General features: G+C 44.1%; 1 protein-coding gene across 2 annotated transcripts in view; it reads right to left on the bottom strand.

Moving 5' to 3' along the window:
- Positions 1-23,029, bottom strand: part of LOC126419189 (protein strawberry notch) — a 299,812-nt gene that overhangs the window by 205,755 nt on the left and 71,028 nt on the right. For both annotated transcript variants that reach the window (XM_050086323.1, XM_050086324.1), the window contains 2 exons: positions 4,186-4,395; positions 884-1,059 (listed from right to left, as the gene is read on the bottom strand). In XM_050086323.1, coding sequence (XP_049942280.1) covers positions 884-1,059; positions 4,186-4,395 — 386 coding nt within the window. The remainder of the gene's footprint in view (positions 1-883; positions 1,060-4,185; positions 4,396-23,029) is intronic.

A 23,029-nucleotide genomic window follows, 5' to 3' on the forward strand; every position in this document is an offset into this window, starting at 1 on the left:
TGGAACCCAGCCTAAATTTTTAGATTGGTGGCTAGTGTTTTACAGAGTGGCCAGCTCAAATATTTTATTCCAGTGATTGCCCAGCCATAACTATCTGTTATATTTTTATATTTTAATGTTATTAAGGTTTTAATATTCTATAACCCATAGTCATCTCATAAAATTTTAAAAAGGGCACTAAAAACTTTGCTGTTGTGGGCCCATGCAAACACATCACCACCATCAACCTTCCCATTTTACCAACACTTTTGAACTGTTCGATCCACTCATAAAATTTTGCCATGATAAAATATAGCCCCCACATTGTGTTGGAGGTCTTCAGATGCTTCCCACTCCTGGAACATCTTCAAACCACAACAGGACTCTGGCTATTATTTGGTGCTGAAAGAGTGGTGCTGTCACATTTACTTCATCATAGTGTAAAGTGGTTGGTGAGGGCCTTCAGCTAATCTACTAACTTCGTCTACTGAAAACACATACAATGCAAAACAATGGAAGGAAGCTACTGAAAAGGGAGATATATATAAACCGATACAGACCCAGAACAATATTACAATGAACTGAATTACGAGTTGTCATATTTTCATTATAAAACCATAAATCTCCTTTACAATGACCTGCTTTGCCACCTGTGCAATGTTTGTATAGTACTTGTCAAAAAAACACACCTGTACCGAGATTCCTTTCCCACACTGCTTAGAGCTAGTAGGTATTGTGGAGATTAATCTCAACTATCCTAACTTTCTTGGTGCTTATTTTTAAGCTGTTCCAAATACTGGATGAATCATAAATTGTGTTTCACTGTCACATGCACATTTTAACTTCACAGAATTTTCTGTACACACACATAACAACATACAATAATATATTGTGATATATTTACTTTGTTAAGTGCGTGCACTTCGATTTTGTTGGCTCCGATATCTCTCAGATCCCTCTCTGCATCATATTTCAGATCATTTGATACAGAAACCCAGATAGCCCTTTTTCTTCCCTTCAAGTAGTTCTCAAAGATTATTCCAGCTATTGTCCTGCCCTTACCGACTCCAGCTCCATCACCTATAACAAGCAGAAAGGAAAAGAATCATTTACTTTTGAGAAATATATTTACTACAGTCTAAAAATTAGATTGTAAACGAAAGTAAGAAGGAGAAGTAAGATGATAAAATCATCACTTCACCCAAAACATAACAATCAACATCAGCCATTGTGTATGCTGCATTTTCTGTTGGAATGTGGATTCAATTCTGAGGCATGCTCTGTCAATAAGGTTTGCCTGGATATAACATTCATACGACAACCACTACATATTAAAAAGAGGTCATACCAACAGTTCACGAATTTTCTCAAGACACGGAAACTTTGCGAAATCTCCAATTTGATCCTGTCCTGTATTGAATTCATTTGTTTTCTGATTCAACATTCAAAATTTTTTATAGAACCTCAATGGTATTTCTGCATGACTTAGTGATCTGGAAGAACCGGTAACCTAAACTATTAACATACCTACCAAGACATGCCACGAAAATGTGACAAAAAAATTATGTACTTCATTGCAAATTTAGCCTGTCATCACACAGTATTGGCTACAGTCAAATTAACTTTCCTACTTATTATTAAATATCTCCCCTAATGTGATGCCCCAGCACTTGACACTATCCTAAACTTTCAATAGTTTTCTTTAGGCATGATCCTTTGTAATGTGGCTGCTAATTTATTTTCCTCTCGTGCTGAGTGAGCTGCCTTTCCCCTATCTATACCTCTCCCCTCCCCAATGTGGGACTATTAGTTTACAATGCTAGGAGAGTGTATCTACTTTTGTGTGTGTCTATCGGTAGCACTGTCATTTCTTCTAAATGTAAATATTGGTCAGCACTTCTACCTCACACTTTTATATTTTCATCAAACATCTGTAATATTATTTCACCACTCCTCAAATACAATCTCACTGTAGATGTAAAACACACAAAACACACTGGAGTGTAATCAATCAAGCAGAGTTTGGAAGTGGCTAAATCACAATGGACAACTTACACATAATGAACAAAATTATAAAATGAGTTGATTTTCCTGGAAGTCCGATTTTGAGAAAGCCTTTGACTTAAGTTTCAACAAAATCTGTACTGACAGCCCCCGAAAGACAAGGCAACTATTTAACCTAAGTTGTAATACTAAAGCATACAATGTTAACAGCTAGCATCAGATCTGATCAGAATAATAGGAAACGAAGAATTGAAAGAGGAATGAAGCGGTCCTAAAGAAGATTTCAGATTCTTTAACAGGTAAAGTGAGGAAGAATATGGTTTAATGGAACACAGTTGAGTAACCATTGTTAAGCTGATAACATTATTCTGTTGCCTCTGTTACAGATTAAGTTCAGCAAACAATCAAAGAACTCATTAGAGCAATTCCAAAAACTTAGGACTCAAAATCAATTACAAAAGGACTAACCTGATTTTTAATCAACATAATTAAAAGATATTAGTCAAATTAACTACAAAGTCACAGAACCAGCTGACAATTTTTTATCTTTAAGACAGTCAAAGTTAAGAACTGGATCAAGATTGAAAGAAACATGCAGAGAGGCTCTAGTGCTTTCAAGAAACTACATTATTTTTCAAAAATGAGCTTCTGAAGTATCCAAAAGGGAAAGGTTAGGAGCAACATGTATTAGCAGTTTTGACTTATGGGAGTGCTACTGGGACTTTAAATACGAAAACCATTCAAAGCCTGAGGGTCACTCAGTGAGTGACTAAGAGCAGTAACTCGGGAACTCTGCAATAGGGCACTAACAACAGCATGGTGCCGAAAGGCATAGGATCAAAAGTAAATTTAATGTGACAATCTGACACGCTCGATTAAGCAGTACTTGCTACATGCAACTACTGTCTACTGAAACTATAGTCTCTTACAATGCAGAAGAGAGCAGCTGCCCCTTCGGAACAGGGATGGACGAACTTTCTCCATACAGAACACTTAATACAATGGCCTATTGCTTATACCGCGTTGACGGGCTGTGCCGAGTGTGGTGGGCAGAGAGTGAAAAGAGACAGGAGGAGAGAGGGAGTGTCGTGGAAAGGTGACTGACGGCTCAGAGGGGGCAGTGGATGTGAGGGATAGGAATGCCGAGGGGAGGGGGGGCGGGGGGGCAGTAGATGGAGGTGGCAGGTACAGGGAATAGGAATGTGAAAACAGCACTATACTGATGAGTTCATGTTGTGACAAAGGATTTGTTGCAAGGATAAATCCTATCTGTGCACTACAGAGGCAGCAGAGTCCCCTGTGAAAGCAGTTGTGCCATTTACCACATCTGCTCCAATTTCTACCCAGCATTTTACTTCGGTATGACTACCATGAAACTGCGGCCGAGAGCAGAGTCAATCACCCAGTCTCAGAACATGCTTCTGAGCGCAATGAGCTAGTTCTCAATGGCTGCTTCACAACACGTGCCATCTGGATCCTCCCCTCCGGCACCAGCATTTTTGAACTCTGCAAAGGAGAACTAACCTTGGCACATGTGCTCTGGTCCCATAACCCTCCTACCTTCAATCTTCACCAATTCCCCACACCCACAACCTCTACCTGACATCCTTCGCCCTCCCAATCCACACCTCCACACTACTGACGACATGCAAGGCATGAACTCACCAGCTCCGGTGTCCGTGTGTCACATTCCTACCCCATGCACCTGCTGGCTCCCCTACCCATATTTCTACACCACACGCCTGCTGCTTCCCTCAGAGCCGTCAACCACCCTTTCCTGAACTGACCTCCTGTCTCTTTTCCTATTTTCTCCCTCTACCCATCTCACTCGACACACCTCATCATCGCAGACTACCTGCCAAATGCCAAACTGCAATTATTTTGTGTTCAGCTGGCACAATGTAAGTTTTGTGTGTGTGTGTGTGTGTGTGTGTGTGGGGGGGGGGGGGGGGGGGGGGGGGGCAGGGCTGCATGTGCTTACGTAGGTATGTGTACTCTAGCTCTTTCAAAGATTTGTCCAAAAGCCAGGAAATTATCACTGTTTTTATGTGCCTTTTGAAAACTTGAAATCTCCACTATTTGGTAGGTTTTCTCCTTTACTCCTAAAGATTAACTAAAATTACATTTAGGAAGAAATTTTTTTAACTATATTTCAGAATATGAGTATTATCAGATAAAAATTAACTTGCTGAAATACCATACCTATAAGAAAGCCAGCCCGGGATCCATCAGGCAGGAAATGCTCGTGCTGCTGGGAGGCGTAGGTTATAGCCTCGAGCTGAAGAGCTGACAGAGCCCCGGAGCGAATCGTTTCATCAGGCAGTGACACGGTGTACCACACATCCGTTGGTTCTACACTGGACAGTGATGCAGTTTCCACAACAGGATCTGGATGTTTCCTTCCCAGTTTCACTGTTTAAAAAACAGAACAAATCAAACACGTGCACAAAAAATGGATGTATACATTTACGATTCGTAACTTTTTTCTGCAACTTCTACAAAAACAATGCGCTAACAGGGACTACACATAATCTTAAAGTGTAAAAACAAGAGGTATTTTTTAGGTTAATGACCACATTACAATTGACACCTGCACCGACATCCATACTCTAAAAGCACATTACAGTGTGTGGTGATGCGTACTTCTGATACCACTATCTTTAGCTCTCTTTCAAGTAAAGTTCGGAAACTGCGCATGGGAAAAACAACTGTTGATAAACCTCTGTATGAGATTGATATCTGTCACTTTCTCGTTGCAGTAATTTCACAAGACATCTGTGGGGAAGTAATACATCACCCGACTCTTTTCAAGTGCTCTCAGGACAATGACAGTAAACCTCACCACGATGCTCAACACCTCTCTCATAGTGTCTGCCACCAGAGTTTGTTGAGCACCTCCGTAACACTCTCGCGTCAAGTAAAAGATCCTGAGACAAAACACGCTGATTGTCATCAGATCTTCTCTGTAAATTCTATCGATCCCGCTAGGTAAGGTTCCCGACTAATACCAAGCCACTTCTTTGGTGGCTTAATTACATTTCCTAAACGTTTTCCCAGTGAATCTGTCTCACACCTGTTTTTTCCACTGTTTGTTTTACATTGCCATTCCAGAAGGTTACTGGTAGGATTTTTCAGTACTTACTGTTTCCAGCAATTTGTCACCAACAGCGTAATCTAATATCAGCGTATACTCTTTGCCTATTTATGAGCAATATGTTACATATCCCCCCCATCAACCATGGACCTTGCCGTTGGTGGGGAGGCTTGCGTGCCTCAACAACACAGACAGCCGTACTGTAGGTGCAACCACAACGAAGGGGTATCTGTTGAGAGGCTGGACAAACGTGTAATTCCTGAAGAGGGGCAGCAGCCTTTTCAGTAGTTGCAGGGGCAACGGTCTGGATGAGTGACTGATCTGGCCCTGTAACACTAACCAAAACGGCCTTGCTGTGTGGTACTGCGAACGGCTGAAAACAAGGGAAACTATAGCCGTAATTTTTCCCGAGGGCATGCAGCTTTACTGTATGATTAAATTATGATGGTGTCCTCTTCGGTAAAATATTCCGGAGGTACAATAGTCCCCCATTCGGATCTCCGGGCGGGGACTACTCAAGAGGATGTCGTTATCAGGAGAAAGAAAACTGGCATTCTACGGATCGGAGCGTGGAATGTCAGATCCCTTAATCGGGCAGGTAGGTTGGTTAGAAAATTTAAATAGGGAAATGGATAGATATAGTGGGAATTAGTGAAGTTCGGTGGCAGGAAGAACAAGACTTTTGGTCAGGTGAATACAGGGTTATAAATACAAAATCAAATAGGGGTAATGCAGAAGTAGGTTTAATAATGAATAAAAAAAATAGGAGTGTGGGGTAAGCTACTTCCAATAGCATAGTGAACACATTATTGTGGCCAAGATAGACACGAAGCCCATGCCTACTACAGTAGTACAAGTTTATATGCCAACTAGCTCTGCAGATGATGAAGAAATTGATGAAATGTATGATGAGATAAAAGAAATTATTCAGGCCGTGAAGGGAGATGAAAATTTAATAGTCATGGGTGACTGGAATTCGACAGCAAGAAAAGGAAGAGAAGAAAACGTAATAGGTGAATATGGATTGGGGTTAAAAAATGAAAGAGGTAGCTGCCTCGTAGAATTTTGCACAGAGCATAACTTAATCATAGCTAACACTTGGTTCACGAATAATGAAAGAAGGTTGTATACATGGAAGAACCCTGGAGATACTAGAAGGTATCAGATAGATTATATAATGGTAAGACAGAGATTTAGGAACCAGGTTTTAAACTGCAGGACATTTCCAGGGGCAGATGTGGACTCTGACCACAATCTATTGAATATGTCCTATAGATTAAAACTGAAGAAACTGCAAAAAGGTGGGAATTTAAGGAGATGGGACATGAATAAACTGAAAGAACCAGAGGTTGTACAGGGCTTCAGGGAGAGCATAAGGGAACAATTGAAAGGAATGGGGGGAAAGAAACACAGTAGAAGAAGAATGGGTAGCTTTGAGGAATGAAATAGTGAAGGCAGCAGAGGATCACGTAGGTAAAAAGACAAGGGCTAGTAGAAATCCTTGGGTAACAGAAGAAATATTGAATTGAACAGATGAAAGGAGAACATATAAAAATGCAGTAAATGAAGCAGGCAAAAAGTAATACAAACGTCACAAAAATTAGATCGACAGGAAGTGCAAAATGGCTAAGCAGGCATGGCTAGAGGACAAATGTAAGGATGTAGAGGCTTATCTCACTAGGGGTAAGATAGATACTGCCTACAGGAAAATTAAAGAGACCTTTGGAGAAAAGAGAACCACTTTCATGAATATCAAGAGCTCAGGTGGAAACCCAGTTCTAAGCAAAGAAGGGAAAGCAGAAGGTGGAAGGAGTATATAGAGGGTCTGTACAGGGGCGATGTCCTTGAGAACAATATTATGGAAATGGAAGAGGATGTAGGTGAAGATGAAATGGGAGATATGATACTGTGTGAAGAGTTTGACAGAGCACTGAAAGACCTAAGTCAAAACAAGGCCCCAGGAGTAGACAACATTCCATTAGAACTACTGACAGCCTTGGGAGAGCCAGTCCTGACAAAACTCTACCATCTGGTGAGCAAGATGTATGAGACAGGCGAAATACCCTCAGACTTCAAGAAGAATATAATAATTCCAATCCCAAAGAAAGCAGGTGTTGACAGATGTGAAAATTACCGAACTATTAGTTTAATAAGTCACAGCTGCAAAATACTACTGTGAATTCTTTACAGACGAATGGAAAAACTGGTAGAAGCTGATCTCGGGGAAGGTCAGTTTGGATTCCGTAGAAATGTTGGAACACGTGAGGCAATACTGACCCTACGACATATCTCAAAAAAAGATTAAGGACAGGCAAACCTATGTTTCTAGCATTTGTAGACTTAGAGAAAGCTTTTGACAATGTTGACTGGAATACTCTCTTTCAAATTTTGAAGGTGGCAGGGATAAAATACAGGGAGCAAAAGGCTATTTACAATTTGTACAGAAAGCAGATGGCAGTTATAAGAGTCGAGGGACATGAAAAGGAAGCAGTGGTTGGGAAGGGAGTGAGACAGGGTTGTAGCCTCTCCTCGATGCTATTCAATCTGTATATTGAGCAAGAAATAAAGGAAACAAAAGAAAAGTTCGGAGTAGGTATTAGAATCCATGGAGAAGAAATAAAAACTTTGAGGTTCGCCGATGACATTGTAATTCTGTCAGAGACAGCAAAGGACTTGGAGAGCAGTTGAACGGAATGGACAGTGTCTTGAAAGGAGGGTATAAGATGAACATCAACAAAAGCAAAACGAGGATAATGGAATGTTGTCGAATTAAGTCGGGTGATGCTGAGGGAATTAGATTAGGAAATGAGACACTTAAAGTAGTAAAGAAGTTTTGCTATTTGGGGAGCAAAGAGAGGATATAAAATGTAGACTGGCAATGGCAAGGAAAGCGTTTCTGAAGAAGAGAAATTTGTTAACATCGAGTATTGATTTAAGTGTCATAAAGTCGTTCTCAAAGTATTTGTATGGACTGTAGCCATGTATGGAAGTGAAACATGGACGATAAATAGTTTAGACAAGAAGAGAATAGAACCGTTTGAAATGTGGTGCTACAGACGAATGCTGAAGATTAGATGGGTAGATATCATAACTAATGAGGAGGTATTGAATAGAATTGGGAAGAAGAGGAGTTTGTGGCACAACTTGAGTAGAAGAAGGGATCGGTTGGTAGGACATGTTCTGAGGCATCAAAGGATCACCAATTTAGTACAGGAGGGCAGCGTGGAGGGGAAAAATCGTAGAGGGAGACCAAGAGATGAATACACTAAGCAGATTCAGAAGGATGTTGGCTGCAGTATGCGTGCGGAACGATTTGAAGTGGAATGATCATATAAAATTAATTGTTGGTAAGGCGGGTACCAGGTTGAGATTCATTGGGAGAGTGCTTAGAAAATGTAGTCCATCAACAAAGGAGGTGGCTTACAAAACACTCGTTCGACCTATACTTGAGTATTGCTCATCAGTGTGGGATCCGTACCAGATCGGTCTGACGGAGGAGATAGAGAAGATACAAAGAAGAGCGGCGCGTTTCGTCACAGGGTTATTTGGTAACCGTGATAGCGTTACGGAGATGTTTAATAAACTCAAGTGGCAGACTCTGCAAGAGAGGCGCTCTGCATCGCGGTGTAGCTTGCTCGCCAGGTTTCGAGAGGGTGCGTTTCTGGATGAGGTATCGAATATATTGCTTCCCCCTACTTATACCTCCCGAGGAGATCACAAATGTAAAATTAGAGAGATTCGAGCACTCACGGAGGCTTTCAGACAGTCGTTCTTCCCACGAACCATACGCGACTGGAACAGGAAAGGGATGTAATGACAGTGCCCTCCGCCACACACCGTTGGGTGGCTTGCGGAGTATAAATGTAGATGTAGATGTACAGGGAGATGAAGAAGCTTGCACAGGACGGAGTAGTATGGAGAGCTGGATCAAACCAGTCTCAGGACTGAAGACCACAACAACAACATGTTACATATATTAATGTTCTCAGTCTGCTGCCAGCTGCTTCACCAATCGTCAATCCTCTACAATCTCGTGGTGTTGTAACCTTCCTACAGACAACAGCATCGGATAGTAATGGTCCTATTGCACATCCTTTGGATATTCCCTAAGTTGCTTTTACACTTGTTGATTTTGTTCCACTACTCATGAACCATGGACCTTGCCGTTGGTGGGGAGGCTTGCGTGCCTCAGCGATACAGATAGCCGTACCGTAGGTGCAACCACAACGGAGGGGTATCTGTTGAGAGGCCAGACAAACGTGTGGTTCCTGAAGAGGGGCAGCAGCCTTTTCAGTAGTTGCAAGGGCAACAGTCTGGATGATTGGCTGATCTGGCCTTGTAACAATAACCAAAACGGCCTTGCTGTGCTGGTACTGCGAACGGCTGAAAGCAAGGGGAAACTACAGCCGTAATTTTTCCCGAGGACATGCAGCTGTACTGTATGATTAAATGATGATGGCGTCCTCTTGGGTAAAATAGTCCGGAGGTAAAATAGTCCCCCATTCGGATCTCCGGGCGGGGACTACTCAAGAGGATGTCGTTATCAGGAGAAAGAAAACTGGCATTCTACGGATCGGAGCGTGGAATGTCAGATCCCTTAATCGGGCAGGTAGGTTAGAAAATTTAAAAAGGGAAGTGGATAGGTTGAAGTTAGATATAGTGGGAATTAGTGAAGTTCGGTGGCAGGAGGAACAAGACTTCTGGTCAGGTGACTACAGGGTTATAAACACAAAATCAAATAGGGGTAATGCAGGAGTAGGTTTAATAATGAATAGGAAAATAGGAATGCGGGTAAGCTACTACAAACAGCATAGTGAACGCATTATTGTGGCCAAGATAGATACAAAGCCCACACCTACTACGGTAGTACAAGTTTATATGCCAACTAGCTCTGCAGATGACGAAGAAATTGAAGAAATGTATGATGAAATAAAAGAAATTATTCAGATTGTGAAGGGAGACGAAAATTTAATAGTCATGGGTGACTGGAATTCGAGTGTAGGAAAAGGGAGAGAAGGAAACATAGTAGGTGAATATGGATTGGGGGACAGAAATGAAAGAGGAAGCCGCCTGGTAGAATTTTGCACAGAGCACAACATAATCATAACTAACACTTGGTTTAAGAATCATGAAAGAAGGTTGTATACATGGAAGAACCCTGGAGATACTAAAAGGTATCAGATAGATTATATAATGGTAAGACAGAGATTTAGGAACCAGGTTTTAAATTGTAAGACATTTCCAGGGGCAGATGTGGACTCTGACCACAATCTTTTGGTTATGACCTGTAGATTAAAACTGAAGAAACTGCAAAAAGGTGGTAATTTAAGGAGATGGGACCTGGATAAACTGAAAGAACCAGAGGTTGTACAGAGATTCAGGGAGAGCATAAGGGAGCAATTGACAGGAATGGGGCAAAATAAATACAGTAGAAGAAGAATGGGTAGCTTTGAGGGATGAAGTAGTGAAGGCAGCAGAGGATCAAGTAGGTAAAAAGACAAGGGCTAGTAGAAATCCTTGGGTAACAGAAGAAATATTGAATTTAATTGATGAAAGGAGAAAATATAAAAATGCAGTAAGTGAAACAGGCAAAAAGGAATACAAACGTCTCAAAAATGAGATCGACAGGAAGTGCAAAATGGCTAAGCAGGGATGGCTAGAGGACAAATGTAAGGATGTAGAGGCCTGTCTCACTAGGGGTAAGATAGATACCGCCTACAGGAAAATTAAAGAGACCTTTGGAGATAAGAGAACGACTGGTATGAATATCAAGAGCTCAGATGGAAACCCAGTTCTAAGCAAAGAAGGGAAAGCAGAAAGGTGGAAGGAGTATATAGAGGGTCTATACAAGAGCGATGTACTTGAGGACAATATTATGGAAATGGAAGAGGATGTAGATGAAGATGAAATGGGAGATACGATACTGCGTGAAGAGTTTGACAGAGCACTGAAAGACCTGAGTCGAAACAAGGCCCCCGGAGTAGACAATATTCCATTGGAACTACTGACGGCCGTGGGAGAGCCAGTCCTGACAAAACTCTACCATCTGGTGAGCAAGATGTATGAGACAGGTGAAATACCCTCAGACTTCAAGAAGAATATAATAATTCCAATCCCAAAGAAAGCAGGTGTTGACAGATGTGAAAATTACCGAACTATCAGCTTAATAAGTCACAACTGCAAAATACTAACGCGAATTCTTTACAGACGAATGGAAAAACTAGTAGAAGCCAACCTCGGGGAAGATCAGTTTGGATTCCGTAGAAACACTGGAACACGTGAGGCAATACTGACCTTACGACTTATCTTAGAAGAAAGATTAAGGAAAGGCAAACCTACGTTTCTAGCATTTGTAGACTTAGAGAAAGCTTTTGACAATGTTGACTGGAATACTCTCTTTCAAATTCTGAAGGTGGCAGGGGTAAAATACAGGGAGCGAAAGGCTATTTACAATTTGTACAGAAACCAGATGGCAGTTATAAGAGTCGAGGGACATGAAAGGGAAGCAGTGGTTGAGAAGGGAGTAAGACAGGGTTGTAGCCTCTCCCCGATGTTGTTCAATCTGTATATTGAGCAAGCAGTAAAGGAAACAAAAGAAAAATACGGGGTAGGTATTAAAATTCATGGAGAAGAAATAAAAACTTTGACGTTCGCCGATGACATTGTAATTCTGTCAGAGACAGCAAAGGACTTGGAAGAGCAGTTGAATGGAATGGACAGTGTCTTGAAAGGAGGATATAAGATGAACATCAACAAAAGCAAAACAAGGATAATGGAATGTAGTCTAATTAAGTCGGGTGATGCTGAGGGAATTAGATTAGGAAATGAGGCACTTAAAGTAGTAAAGGAGTTTTGCTATTTGGGGAGCAAAATAACTGATGATGGTCGAAGTAGAGAGGATATAAAATGTAGGCTGGCAATGGCAAGGAAAGCGTTTCTGAAGAAGAGAAATTTGTTAACATCCAGTATTGATTTAAGTGTCAGGAAGTCATTTCTGAAAGTATTCGTATGGAGTGTAGCCATGTATGGAAGTGAAACATGGACGATAAATAGTTTGGACAAGAAGAGAATAGAAGCTTTCGAAATGTGGTGCTACAGAAGAATGCTGAAGATTAGATGGGTAGATCACATAACTAATGAGGAAGTATTGAATAGGATTGGGGAGAGGAGAAGTTTGTGGCACAACTTGACCAGAAGAAGGGATCGGTTGGTAGGACATGTTCTGAGGCATCAAGGGATCACCAATTTAGTATTGGAGGGCAGTGTGGAGGGTAAAAATCGTAGAGGGAGACCAAGAGATGAATACACTAAGCAGATTCAGAAGGATGTAGGTTGCAGTAGGTACTGGGAGATGAAAAAGCTTGCACAGGATAGAGTGGCATGGAGAGCTGCATCAAACCAGTCTCAGGACTGAAGACCACAACAACAACAACTCATATTTTGTTCTCTAAATGACAGTGTGGAAATGTGTCAAATGCCTTCAAGAATTCGAGAAATGTGGCATCTATGCAAGTGCCTTTGTCTACAGAGCTGCGTATCTCATAGACAAACAAATCGTGTTGAGTTTTACAAGATCTCTGTTTGTGGAATGTAGGCATTTTCATTCCCCAAAAAGTCATAATTCTTAAGCATAAAACATATCCCACAATTCTACAACATATTGATGTCAGCAATATAGGCCTATAACAAAGCATGTTTGTATGTCTAACCTTATCGAAGATGTGAATTATATGCTTTTTTTCCCCGCATTTTTCCAGTGAACTACGATGGTTGGTTGGTTGGTTTAAAGATTGAAGGGACCAAACTACAAAGGTCATCGGTCCCTTGTTTCATAAAAACACAGAGCACAGTGAAACTATCCACCAGTCAGGCGAAGCACTAAAAGAAAAATTCTGGGGGAAGAAAAGCCCCATAGTCCATTGTAAGACAACACGGAAAACAGAGCACAGCAACAAAATCAACATAGAGAACAAAGGCAGAAGGAATTAAAACTGCACAGCAGAGGACTGTCGCTGGCTGATCACGAAAATAGTAGGATGAGCCAGCCACTCTGCAACACGTTAAAACCTCCAGCCTGAAAGTTTAGGATGGAGTCGAATCACAACACAAAACTAATGAGAAGAGACAGCTCAAAAGAGGGTGATGTTAAAAAAAAAAAAAAATTTAAATGGACCTATAAAAGCTGCTTGCGCGAATAAAACTTAAAACCCGATCTGCCATAGAGACATTGTCACCTAAAAGAGATGATAAAGCACCCTGGAGATTAAAAGTTCGCCAGAGGGCTGTTAAAAGAGGACAGTCCAACAATATATGGGCCACCGTCATATTCGCACCACAGCGACAATGAGGGGGGTCCTCTCGACGCAGCAGATAACCAAGCGTCAGCCAAGAGTGACCAATGCGGAGCCTACAGAGAACAACAGAATCCCTGCGAGAGGCCCGCACGGAGGAACCCCACACGGTCGTGGCCTCCTTTACACGCCGCAGCTTGTTGGGTACACACAGAGTGCGCCATTCGTCTGCCCACATCCCAAAGGCCCGACGGCATAACACCGATCGGAGATCAGTTGCCGGGAGGCCGATCTCCAACGGCAGTTTGCGGGTGGCTTCTTTAGCTAACTTGTCGGTGTGTTCGTTTCCCGCTATCCCAACGTGTCCCGGGGTCCATATGAACACCACTGAATGTCCACGCTGTTCAAGAGCATGAACGGACTCCTGGATGGCAACAACAATGGGATGGCGTGGGTAGCACTGGTCAAGAGCCTGTAGACTACTGAGAGAGTCACTGCAAATGACAAAAGACTCGCCAGTGCTGGTACGAATACACTCAAGGGCACGAAAAATGGCTGTTAGCTCTGCAGTGTAAACACTGCAGCCGTCCGGCAAGGAGCGCTGGTCTACATAGTCCGCATGAGCGTAAGCGTACCCCACACGGCCATCAACCATCAAGCCATCTGTATAGATAACCTCCGAGTCACGGGATGTGTCGAGGAGAGCAAGAAATTGGCAGCGCAAGACTGCAGGAGGAACTGAATCCTTTTGCCATTGTGAGAGGTCCAGCCGAAGCTGCGGCCGACGAATGCACCAAGGTGGTGTATGTGGGTGGACCTGAAAAGCAGATAGAAGAGGCAAAGACTCGAGTTCACTAAGGAGTGACCGAACACGGATCCCAATTGCGTGGCCTGATCGCGGCCGCCGGTGTGGGATATGGACTGCCGCATCGGCGAAAAGGAGATGTTAGTTAGGGTGACGGGGAGAACAACGGACATGGGCAGCACAGTTGGCTAAGAGTTGTTGATGCCGAATGTGGAGCGGAGGAACCCCAGCCTCAGCAAGTAGGCTATTAACAGGACTGGTGCGGAATGCTCCTGTTGCCTGTCGAACCCCACAGTGGTGAACGGGGTCCAGCAGCTGCAATGCTGAGGGCGACGCTGAGCCATACGCCACACTCCCATAATCCAGTCGGGACAGCACAAGGGCTTTGTAGAGCTGCAGCAGCGTGTTACGGTCTGCACCCCAAGTTGTGTTGCTGAGGCAGCGGAGGGCATTCAGATGCTGCCAGCACTGACGCTTGAGCTCACGAATATGTGGAAGCCAAGTAAGCCGGGCATCGAACAGCAATCCCAGAAAACGGTAAGTGTCAACAACCCTGAGCATAGCATCCTGAAGATAGAGCTCAGGGTGGGGATGGACAGTTCGATGCCGACAAAAGTGCATAACACAAGTCTTCGCAGGAGAAAACTGAAACCCATGGGATAAGGCCCACACCTGCGCCTTGCGTATGGCTCCCTGCAACCGACGTTCTGCAACACCAATGGTGGAGGAGCTGAAAAAGATGCAGAAATCGTCAGCATATAACGTGGGTGAGACAGACGACCCTACTGCTGCTGCAAGGCCATTAATGGCCACAAGGAAAAGGGGCACGCTCAATACAGAGCCCTGTGGAACGCCGTTCTCCTGGATTTGAAGTGAACTATGGGATGTGCCAATTAAAACGCGGAATGTCCGAACAGATAAAAAATTCTGAATAAAAATGGGGAGAGAGCCCCGGAGACCCCACCCGTGCAACGTGGCGAGAATATGGTGCCGCCACGTCGTGTCACATGCTCTGGAGAGGTCGAAAGAGACGGAGACGAGGTGTTGGCGCCTGGAAAAAGCAGTGTGGATTGCAGACTCAAGGAAGACCAAAGTATCGGCGGTGGAACGGTCCTGACGGAAGCCGCTCTGGCACTGAGCCAGAAGACACCGAGATTCGAGCAGCCAACACAGCCGTCGACTCACCATGCGTTCCAGTAGCTTGCACAGAGTATTTATCAAGCTGATGGGCCGATAGCTATCCACAGTAAGCGGGTCCTTACCAGGCTTCAGCACCAGAATGATGGTACTTTCTCGCCACTGCGACGGAAAGACATCATCACCCCATATGCGGTTGAAGATGGCAAGAACACATCGCTGACAGTCCGGGGACAGGTGTTTGAGCATCTGATTGTGGACGCCATCTGGCCCAGAGGCTGTATTGGGGCACTGTGCCAGGGCGCTCTGGAGTTACCACAAACGAAATGGGGCGTTATACGCCTCAGGGTGGCGAGAAGCGAAAGAAAGCAGTTTGCCTTCCTCCCGGTGTTTGAGCGCGCGAAACGCAGGCGGGTAATTCCCTGACGCAGAGGCCCGAACATAGTGCTGTGCGAAATGCTCGGCGATTGCATCGGCATCGGTGGATACCGCCCCATTGATGGTAAGCCCTGGGACACCTGTAGAGTACTGCAATCCAAAGATGTGCCGAATCTTCATCCACACCTGGGAGGGTGAAGTACGGGAACCAATGTTGGAAACGTACCTCTCCCAGCACTCCCGTTTCCGCCGTTTGATAAGCCTCCGTACCTGAGCACGGAGACGTTTGAATAAAATGAGAGGCTGAGCTGACACGAAGCGTTCGTGCGGGAACCACTGGGTCCTTATCCTTCTTGGAGAGCTTCCTCTTCTCTCTCTTGTCTTTGGGAGGAGGGTTGGCATGCTGGGAGGGCTTTCCTGACACATTATCGGGAACAGATGAAGAGCGGAAAGCCCTTTGACCATCAGCTGGTGGCTTCTTCAGCCACTGGCTAGTGTCGTGGGAGACACTGGGGAAGTCCTTGGAAGGGACTCCCTCTTCCGAACAAGTGAGGCCGGAGGAGGCTGTTGCGTCTCCGGCTGAGCAGCCGGAGAGAGCTGTCGCTTCTCCGGCTGAGGAGCCGGAGAGGGCTGTCACCGCTCCGGCTGAGAGGTGGGGACTGACGTCCCCGGTTGCTTGGGGCGCACTGCTCCCAAACTGGGCGTTTTGGGAGCAGTGGAAGAGAGAGTGGCCTGTCCCAGCGGTGGGGCAGACGTGACTTGAGTTCTCGGTGGGCCAACAGAGAAGGGAGTCTGTGCAGGAGCTGGTGGCGGCAGTGTGACGGTAGCATAACTCCTCAACATAGGTGTGTGGTTGAGTCGTTCTAGCTTCTTCTTTGCCTCTTGGTAACTTAAATGGTCCAAGGTCTTAATTTCTTGTATCTTCCGCTCTCGTTGATAGACTGCACAGTCTGGTGAGCAGGGAGAATGATGCTCCCCACAGTTAACACAGGTGGGAGGCGGAGCACATGGAGCATTAGGATGCGGAGGTCGTCCACAATCACGACACGTGGGGCTGGCAGTGCACCTGGAGGACATGTGTCCGAATTTCCAGCACTGGAAGCATCGCATAGGGGGCGGGACATAGGGCTTGACATCGCACCGGTAGATCATGACCTTGACTTTCTCAGGCAAGCAGTCGCCCTCGAAGGCCAGGATGAAAGCACCGGTAGCGACCCTATTATCCTTCAGCCCCCGAAAGACACGACGGACAAAGTGTACACCTCGTCGTGCCAGGTTCTCACGTAGCTCGTCATCAGACTGTAGCAGAAGATCTTTATGAAAAATAATCCCCTGGACCAAATTTAAGGACTTATGGGGAGTGACAGTAACGGGGATGTCACCGAGCTTCTCACAGGCGAGTAATGCCTGGGACTGTGCAGATGAAGCTGCTTGTATCAGAATGGCCCCGCTTCTCATTTTGGAAAGAGACGCCACTTCCCCAAACTTATCTTCGAGATTGTGCACAAAGAAAAGAGGCTTAGTCCCCAAAAACGAATCCCCATCAGTTCTGCTGCAGACAAGGTATCGTGGCGAATACGGCTCCTGTCTGTCTGCAGCCCTACGTTCCTCCCATAGTGTGGCTAGGGAAGGGAACGATTTCGGGTTATATGTCACAGCGTTAAATTCCACCTTACCACACTTAGAGACATTGGCGGTCGGGCGACCACCAGATTGAGATTTCACCCGCTTCATTGCGGGGCATCCGCCCCGATGCCACCCACTCCGACCAGAGGCTCTCCCCACAAGCGCCACCCAGTCACAGCAAAGGCCACCTGGCAGGATGGCCGTTGCCAGGAGTCCCGATGCCCCAGAGAGACGGGCATCTACTCCTTGGCTTACGTGGGGAGGTGTCAGCTCAGGCATCGGCAGTACGATCCCTGTGTTGTCAGGGGGCTACAACCTAGAGGGTACATGACGACCCCACCACAACGGGCTGGTTACCGTGCTGGATTTTGGGTGCCATGGGTAGTCCATAGTGATCATGGGTGCAGATGGTGACGCACTAAGGGCGTGACGTACACAACCCATCAGGTGTGTATGCCCAAAATGAGGGATGGAGGGTGCAGTGACGACGCCAAGACGATCAAAAGTGCCAAGGCCTTAGGGCACAGAGGACTGATGGTGCACCACATAAGGTGTCCTTCCCCAAAAGGCTCATACTTCTGTGGAATTTGGAAAAATGGAGGTCAAACCCTAATGGGGACCATCACATTAAAGGCCGAAACGTTGGAGACTCCTTTTAGTCGCCTCTTACGACAGGAAGGAATACTGCGGGCCTATTCTAACCCCCGAACCCGCAGGGGGAAGTGAACTACGATAAACTATTATTAGAAGAGGAGCAAATTCTTTCACATAATGTCTCTAGAACCTCACAGGCATCTCATCTGTCCCTGTTGCCTTTTCACCATTGAGAAGTTTTAGGCAATTTTCTATTCCTTGGTGGCTTATGTCAATGTCTGCCATTTCGATATTCGTGTCATGATTGAAAGGATGAGCTATTTTATGATGATCTACGGTGAAACGATTTTGAAGACCAAATTCAGTACTTCAGCCTTCTCTCTGTCATGTTCTGTTCTGATGCCAGTATGGTCACTCAGAGACCGAGTACTTGATTTCAATCCACTTACGGACTTTAAGGAAGTTCAAAACTTCTTACATTTCTTAATCATTAGGCAAAAACTTTACTTTGAAATGCATTGAATGCTCCTCAAATTACTCTCCTCAGGCTTACTTTGGCTTAATTCAGCTTTTGTTTGTCTAACAGGCTTTGATGTCACTTGAAGTGGGGACGGAGCTGTCTTTGCTTTTGCAGTAAATTTCTAACGCAGCTATTGCACTACAGTGGGTCCTTTCCATTCCTCACAACCTTGCCTGTCACATACTTGTCCAACACATATTGTAGAATACTTTTAAGTTTTATCCTTATGTGCTCAACATCTTCAACCTCATCCTTAGAGTTGAATATTTGATGTTGACTGCTTAAATTCTCTGCAATTTGTACCCTGTCACTATCGCTAACTGAAAATATTTTCCTATCTTTTTTTCAACATCCTGTGTAACATCCATAGTCATTGATGCTACTGCAGCCTTATGGTGCCCTCGTTGATATTAACTGATTTGAACAGTTCGGGTCTGTTAGTTACTAGAAGGTCTAAAGGCATTGTCTCATGTGTTTGTCTTTAATGATCTGCACAAAGTAATTTTCAGATAAAACATACAGAACAATCTCACCTGAATCACTTTCTCTGGCACCATTTTGACTGCAGGACTCTCCCATTCCACTGCCAGCAAGTTCAAGTCTCCACTTATTATCATATAGTGATTAGGAAAGTAACTCATGATACTATCCAAGTTGTCTAAGTGCTCTGCCTCTACAGCTCCTGAAGCCGGTGGGCTAGAAAATTATGCAAAGATCACATTTGACCCACCTTTGATGCTTATCTTTACCTCACTAGATACGACAGCTCTTTACAGTCAATTAATATACTGGCACCTAGACTGTACCTTAAATACATATTTCAATCTGAATTATGTATTTTGCTGTTGTTCATTTCCATCTCCTGTCCCTAATATTATGTGGGTATTGTTACATTTAAAAAGTGAGACTGAGTTACTATGGATGCTCCTGCAGTTTACTAATAACACATTTTTTCTTTTCCCAATCTGCGAGGATGAACATTCTTGAGAATAATGTGGCTGATCTGTCTCCGATTTCCACAGGCAATTACTCTTTGATCTGAAGGAAGTGCTGCTCTGACAAAAAAACATGGAAATCATACATATTCTGCTACCTGAGTAGCCACTTCGTTCACACAATTCTTGATCCAACAGCAGAGGTCAAGACATTCACAACCCAAACCATAGCAGAATCATCTGAGCCTCTGTTTAGGCCATCCACTCCTCTCCAAACCAGAAGACTGTGATCAATGCTAGAAATAGTGAAGTGAGAGTTCTCCAGACCAGAGGACTGTGATCAGTGTTATAAATAGTAAGGTGAGAGTTCACACCTCGTATGCGATGCTAGCTACCTTTGCCAACTCACCAACTCAGCTGACAGCCGAAACAAACTGACGATAGCCTGAGAACCCAAAGCGGCAAGTTTTACTCACGCCGACAAGAGCTACTATGGGGCACCGGTTGCATTCAGAGCGGTCAACAGTCACTACGGAGCCTCATCCACACGTCTGACGAGACCTCCCGGCAGATGTACCGAGTGTCTACTCAGCTTCTTTCCTAATGTGCCTGTTATTTCTCTGAGGGGCTCCATTACCTGCTACATACAGGAGTCCCAACGACTGACAAACACTCTCTGTGTTTGTCTGGAAGTGGCAAAAAGAATAAAAAAAAATCACACACTATTACGCTGATTTTCATCAACTGGAACTGTGTAAAAATCACTGAAAACTGGAAAATTTTTAATAGAATTACAACAAGTTAAACATCAAGATTCAGGAAATCCATGAAACTACAAAGTTTATTTGCTGAAAATCTACAGAATATTGAATTGCAAGCCAAAACATTTGCTGAACTGCTAACTTCCCATGGAAATAAAAAAATAACTTGGAAGAAACAAGAGGGGTGGGTGTGTGTGTGTGTGTGTGTGTGTGTGTGTGTGTGTGTGTGTGTGTGTGTGTTTGTGTGTGTGTGTGTGTGTGTGTATGAAGTAACAATAAATTGTAATTGCTTGTATAGAATAAATGAGCCTGTGATTTCCAATTTATCAACTAAAACAATGAAAATTATTACACAAATTTCTATGATCTTGAAAGCCCTGGATTGAATACAAACACTGGAAAGAGAACGCGCGCGCACCCACACACACACGGACTCGTGTACGCACAGAGTGCCCACCAGGGTAAAGTGGCAAGTGCTGTGGTACATGGCATCGAACAAGGCACTCATCTAGCTTGAAAGTTCAGATGAAAAATACACAGTATAATAGAGCCCACTAGACTGGCATAACCTGTCTAAATTGTACGGCATGCCACGCCACTGTCAGACGAATATGCAGCATGCCACGCCACTGTCAGACGCGTATGGTGTACTCCACAGTTCGCAACACTCTATGTCTCTGCAAGTGATACTTCACGAAGCAAAGTCTGTTTCGGTTGTGCGACTTGTCTCTGAGTGTGTGAAAATGAGAGATGATCCTGAGTTCACAATTCATTTTGTTGGGCTTGTTGAGAAATATCTAAGTATTTACAGTCACAGTGGTGCCAAACAGAGCAACAGGAATGATAGAGATAACATATGGGAAATATCAGAGCACATGAAATATCAGAGACAGGTACAGTAATTTAAACTTGTTTAATTTGTCTCTGGAAGAGACATAAGATACAGGACCACATTAAAATAAAACTTCTCTGTAAATCTTTTAATTGATTTGCTGGATCTGATAAAATATTAGATCCTTTCAGTATGTAACCACACAAACACTTCTGTTAAAAGAGAACTCCACAGCACTGTTCGGAGTTCGTTGTGATTTTCTGGCTTTTAATTTAAATTCTCAAGAAGTTGTCTCTATTGTGCTGCATAGATTACTTTGAATGTACTCAACCATGAATCCATATAACGTTATTAAAAAAACTGATAGTTTGAACTATCACACCAATTTTATTCACGTCGAAATTTACTGAAATATCCAACAAAAGGACCTTTGACACTACCATACCGAAAGAACATTCGAAAGGCCTTCTTACCTTAAATAATCTGTAATTAAACATGTACCTTTCATTAGTTAATTGTCTATGAGTTCAAGGTGTCATTACGTGTTTTGTGAGAGAAAAAGCTTCATCCTCAGTAAAATAAAAAGAAAATTTCCAGTCTTCTTCCAATAAAGGAGTCGGTTCCAGAAGCGGGAAAGCACCTCCAAAATACACTTTACTGAAAGAACTTCCTCGCTCACCTCTGTCACAACCATACACACACACCACGCCACTACCACATACCTCCCACCCCAGGTCAGTGGGTGCTCTGCACTACTCAAATCCCGAGATCCAGTCCAGAATCTCTCCCCAAATCCATCTGTCTCCTCACCCTAATTATTCTCTGCACACATATCACACCTGTGCTTCCCAAAATCTGTAAACCTGACTGATCTCAATTCCTCACTGTAGCCAATTACTGCACTCCGACAGAAAGGATTTTGACTCTGGTAGACCGACACATCCGGTCCAGCTAGCTTTCCCTGACGAGGACACGAACCGTTTCTTCCGTTCCCTCTAAATTATCAATAGCCCCTAACCTACTGGATATATGCACTGTCAATTCCAGCTTTCTATACACTAACATTCACCACACTTGTTGCCTTGCCACTGTCTAAGACTACCTCGCTTGGCAAACTGCCAAGAGATATAAGTACGTATAGATTATATATTGCAGCACACATATTTATTAGCAGAACTTGTTACACAGTAGCGCTTACAACTAATGTCACTATCGGGTCACCGCATGGGTGCAGACCGTACTTCTTGCCACAGTCAGTCTTCCACAGTACAGAGCAAATCCCTGCCCTGACTTTGCCGACTGCTCGATGTGGAAGTGTGGGGCACTTAGCAACCAGAAACGTTAATTGTTGTGCAACAGAGTTGAAAAAGGGAAGAAATTAATTTTTTCTTAAGTTCGCACCGGTACAGCCACAGGCGACACTGGGTAGACGTGGTGACACAGCTATGCAGCAGCTTTTATTACATGTAGCAACAAGCTATACCTCAGATGCAATAGCGTCTATCAGAGACTTGACAGAGCAGTTAATAAGTAACCCGTAACAAACTGTTAAGCAAACATAATGGACAGAGGATTACTGATCACTAGTAAAGAAGCAGGCCACGTTCAGTCATAACGAGTGGAGACTCACATCATTGCTCTCGTCTGTCTCCATAAAAATTGCAGTTCTCTAGTTCCAAGTTCAGTCAGTCATTAGGATCAACGGCATTCATACCAAAGCACTCGATTTGATGATTATTACAATATATTGTATATTAAATGTTCCGACACTTCTTGTGAACACACTGGTTGCCGTTCCCGAAATGACAACATCCGAGTAACCACTACCACCACTCGGGGGACTTCGCACTGGCCCCTACCGTGTCGCTGATAGGGAGACTGAGGGCCTTCAGCCACCAGTACATCTCGTCGCGTTTGTCGCAATAACGCCATCATCACTGCTGGGTGAGTGGGCCATCCAGTGCGTCCGTTCCTGATCATTGCTGCAGGCACCTCTGGGTACCAAGTGCCTACCTGTCCAGTGGGGCCAGATCAGCCGACTATACAACTTCTGACAGCACAGTACATCCTGAT

Source organism: Schistocerca serialis, chromosome 9 (assembly GCF_023864345.2).
Source record: "Schistocerca serialis cubense isolate TAMUIC-IGC-003099 chromosome 9, iqSchSeri2.2, whole genome shotgun sequence".
Classification (NCBI taxonomy): Eukaryota; Metazoa; Arthropoda; class Insecta; order Orthoptera; family Acrididae; genus Schistocerca; species Schistocerca serialis.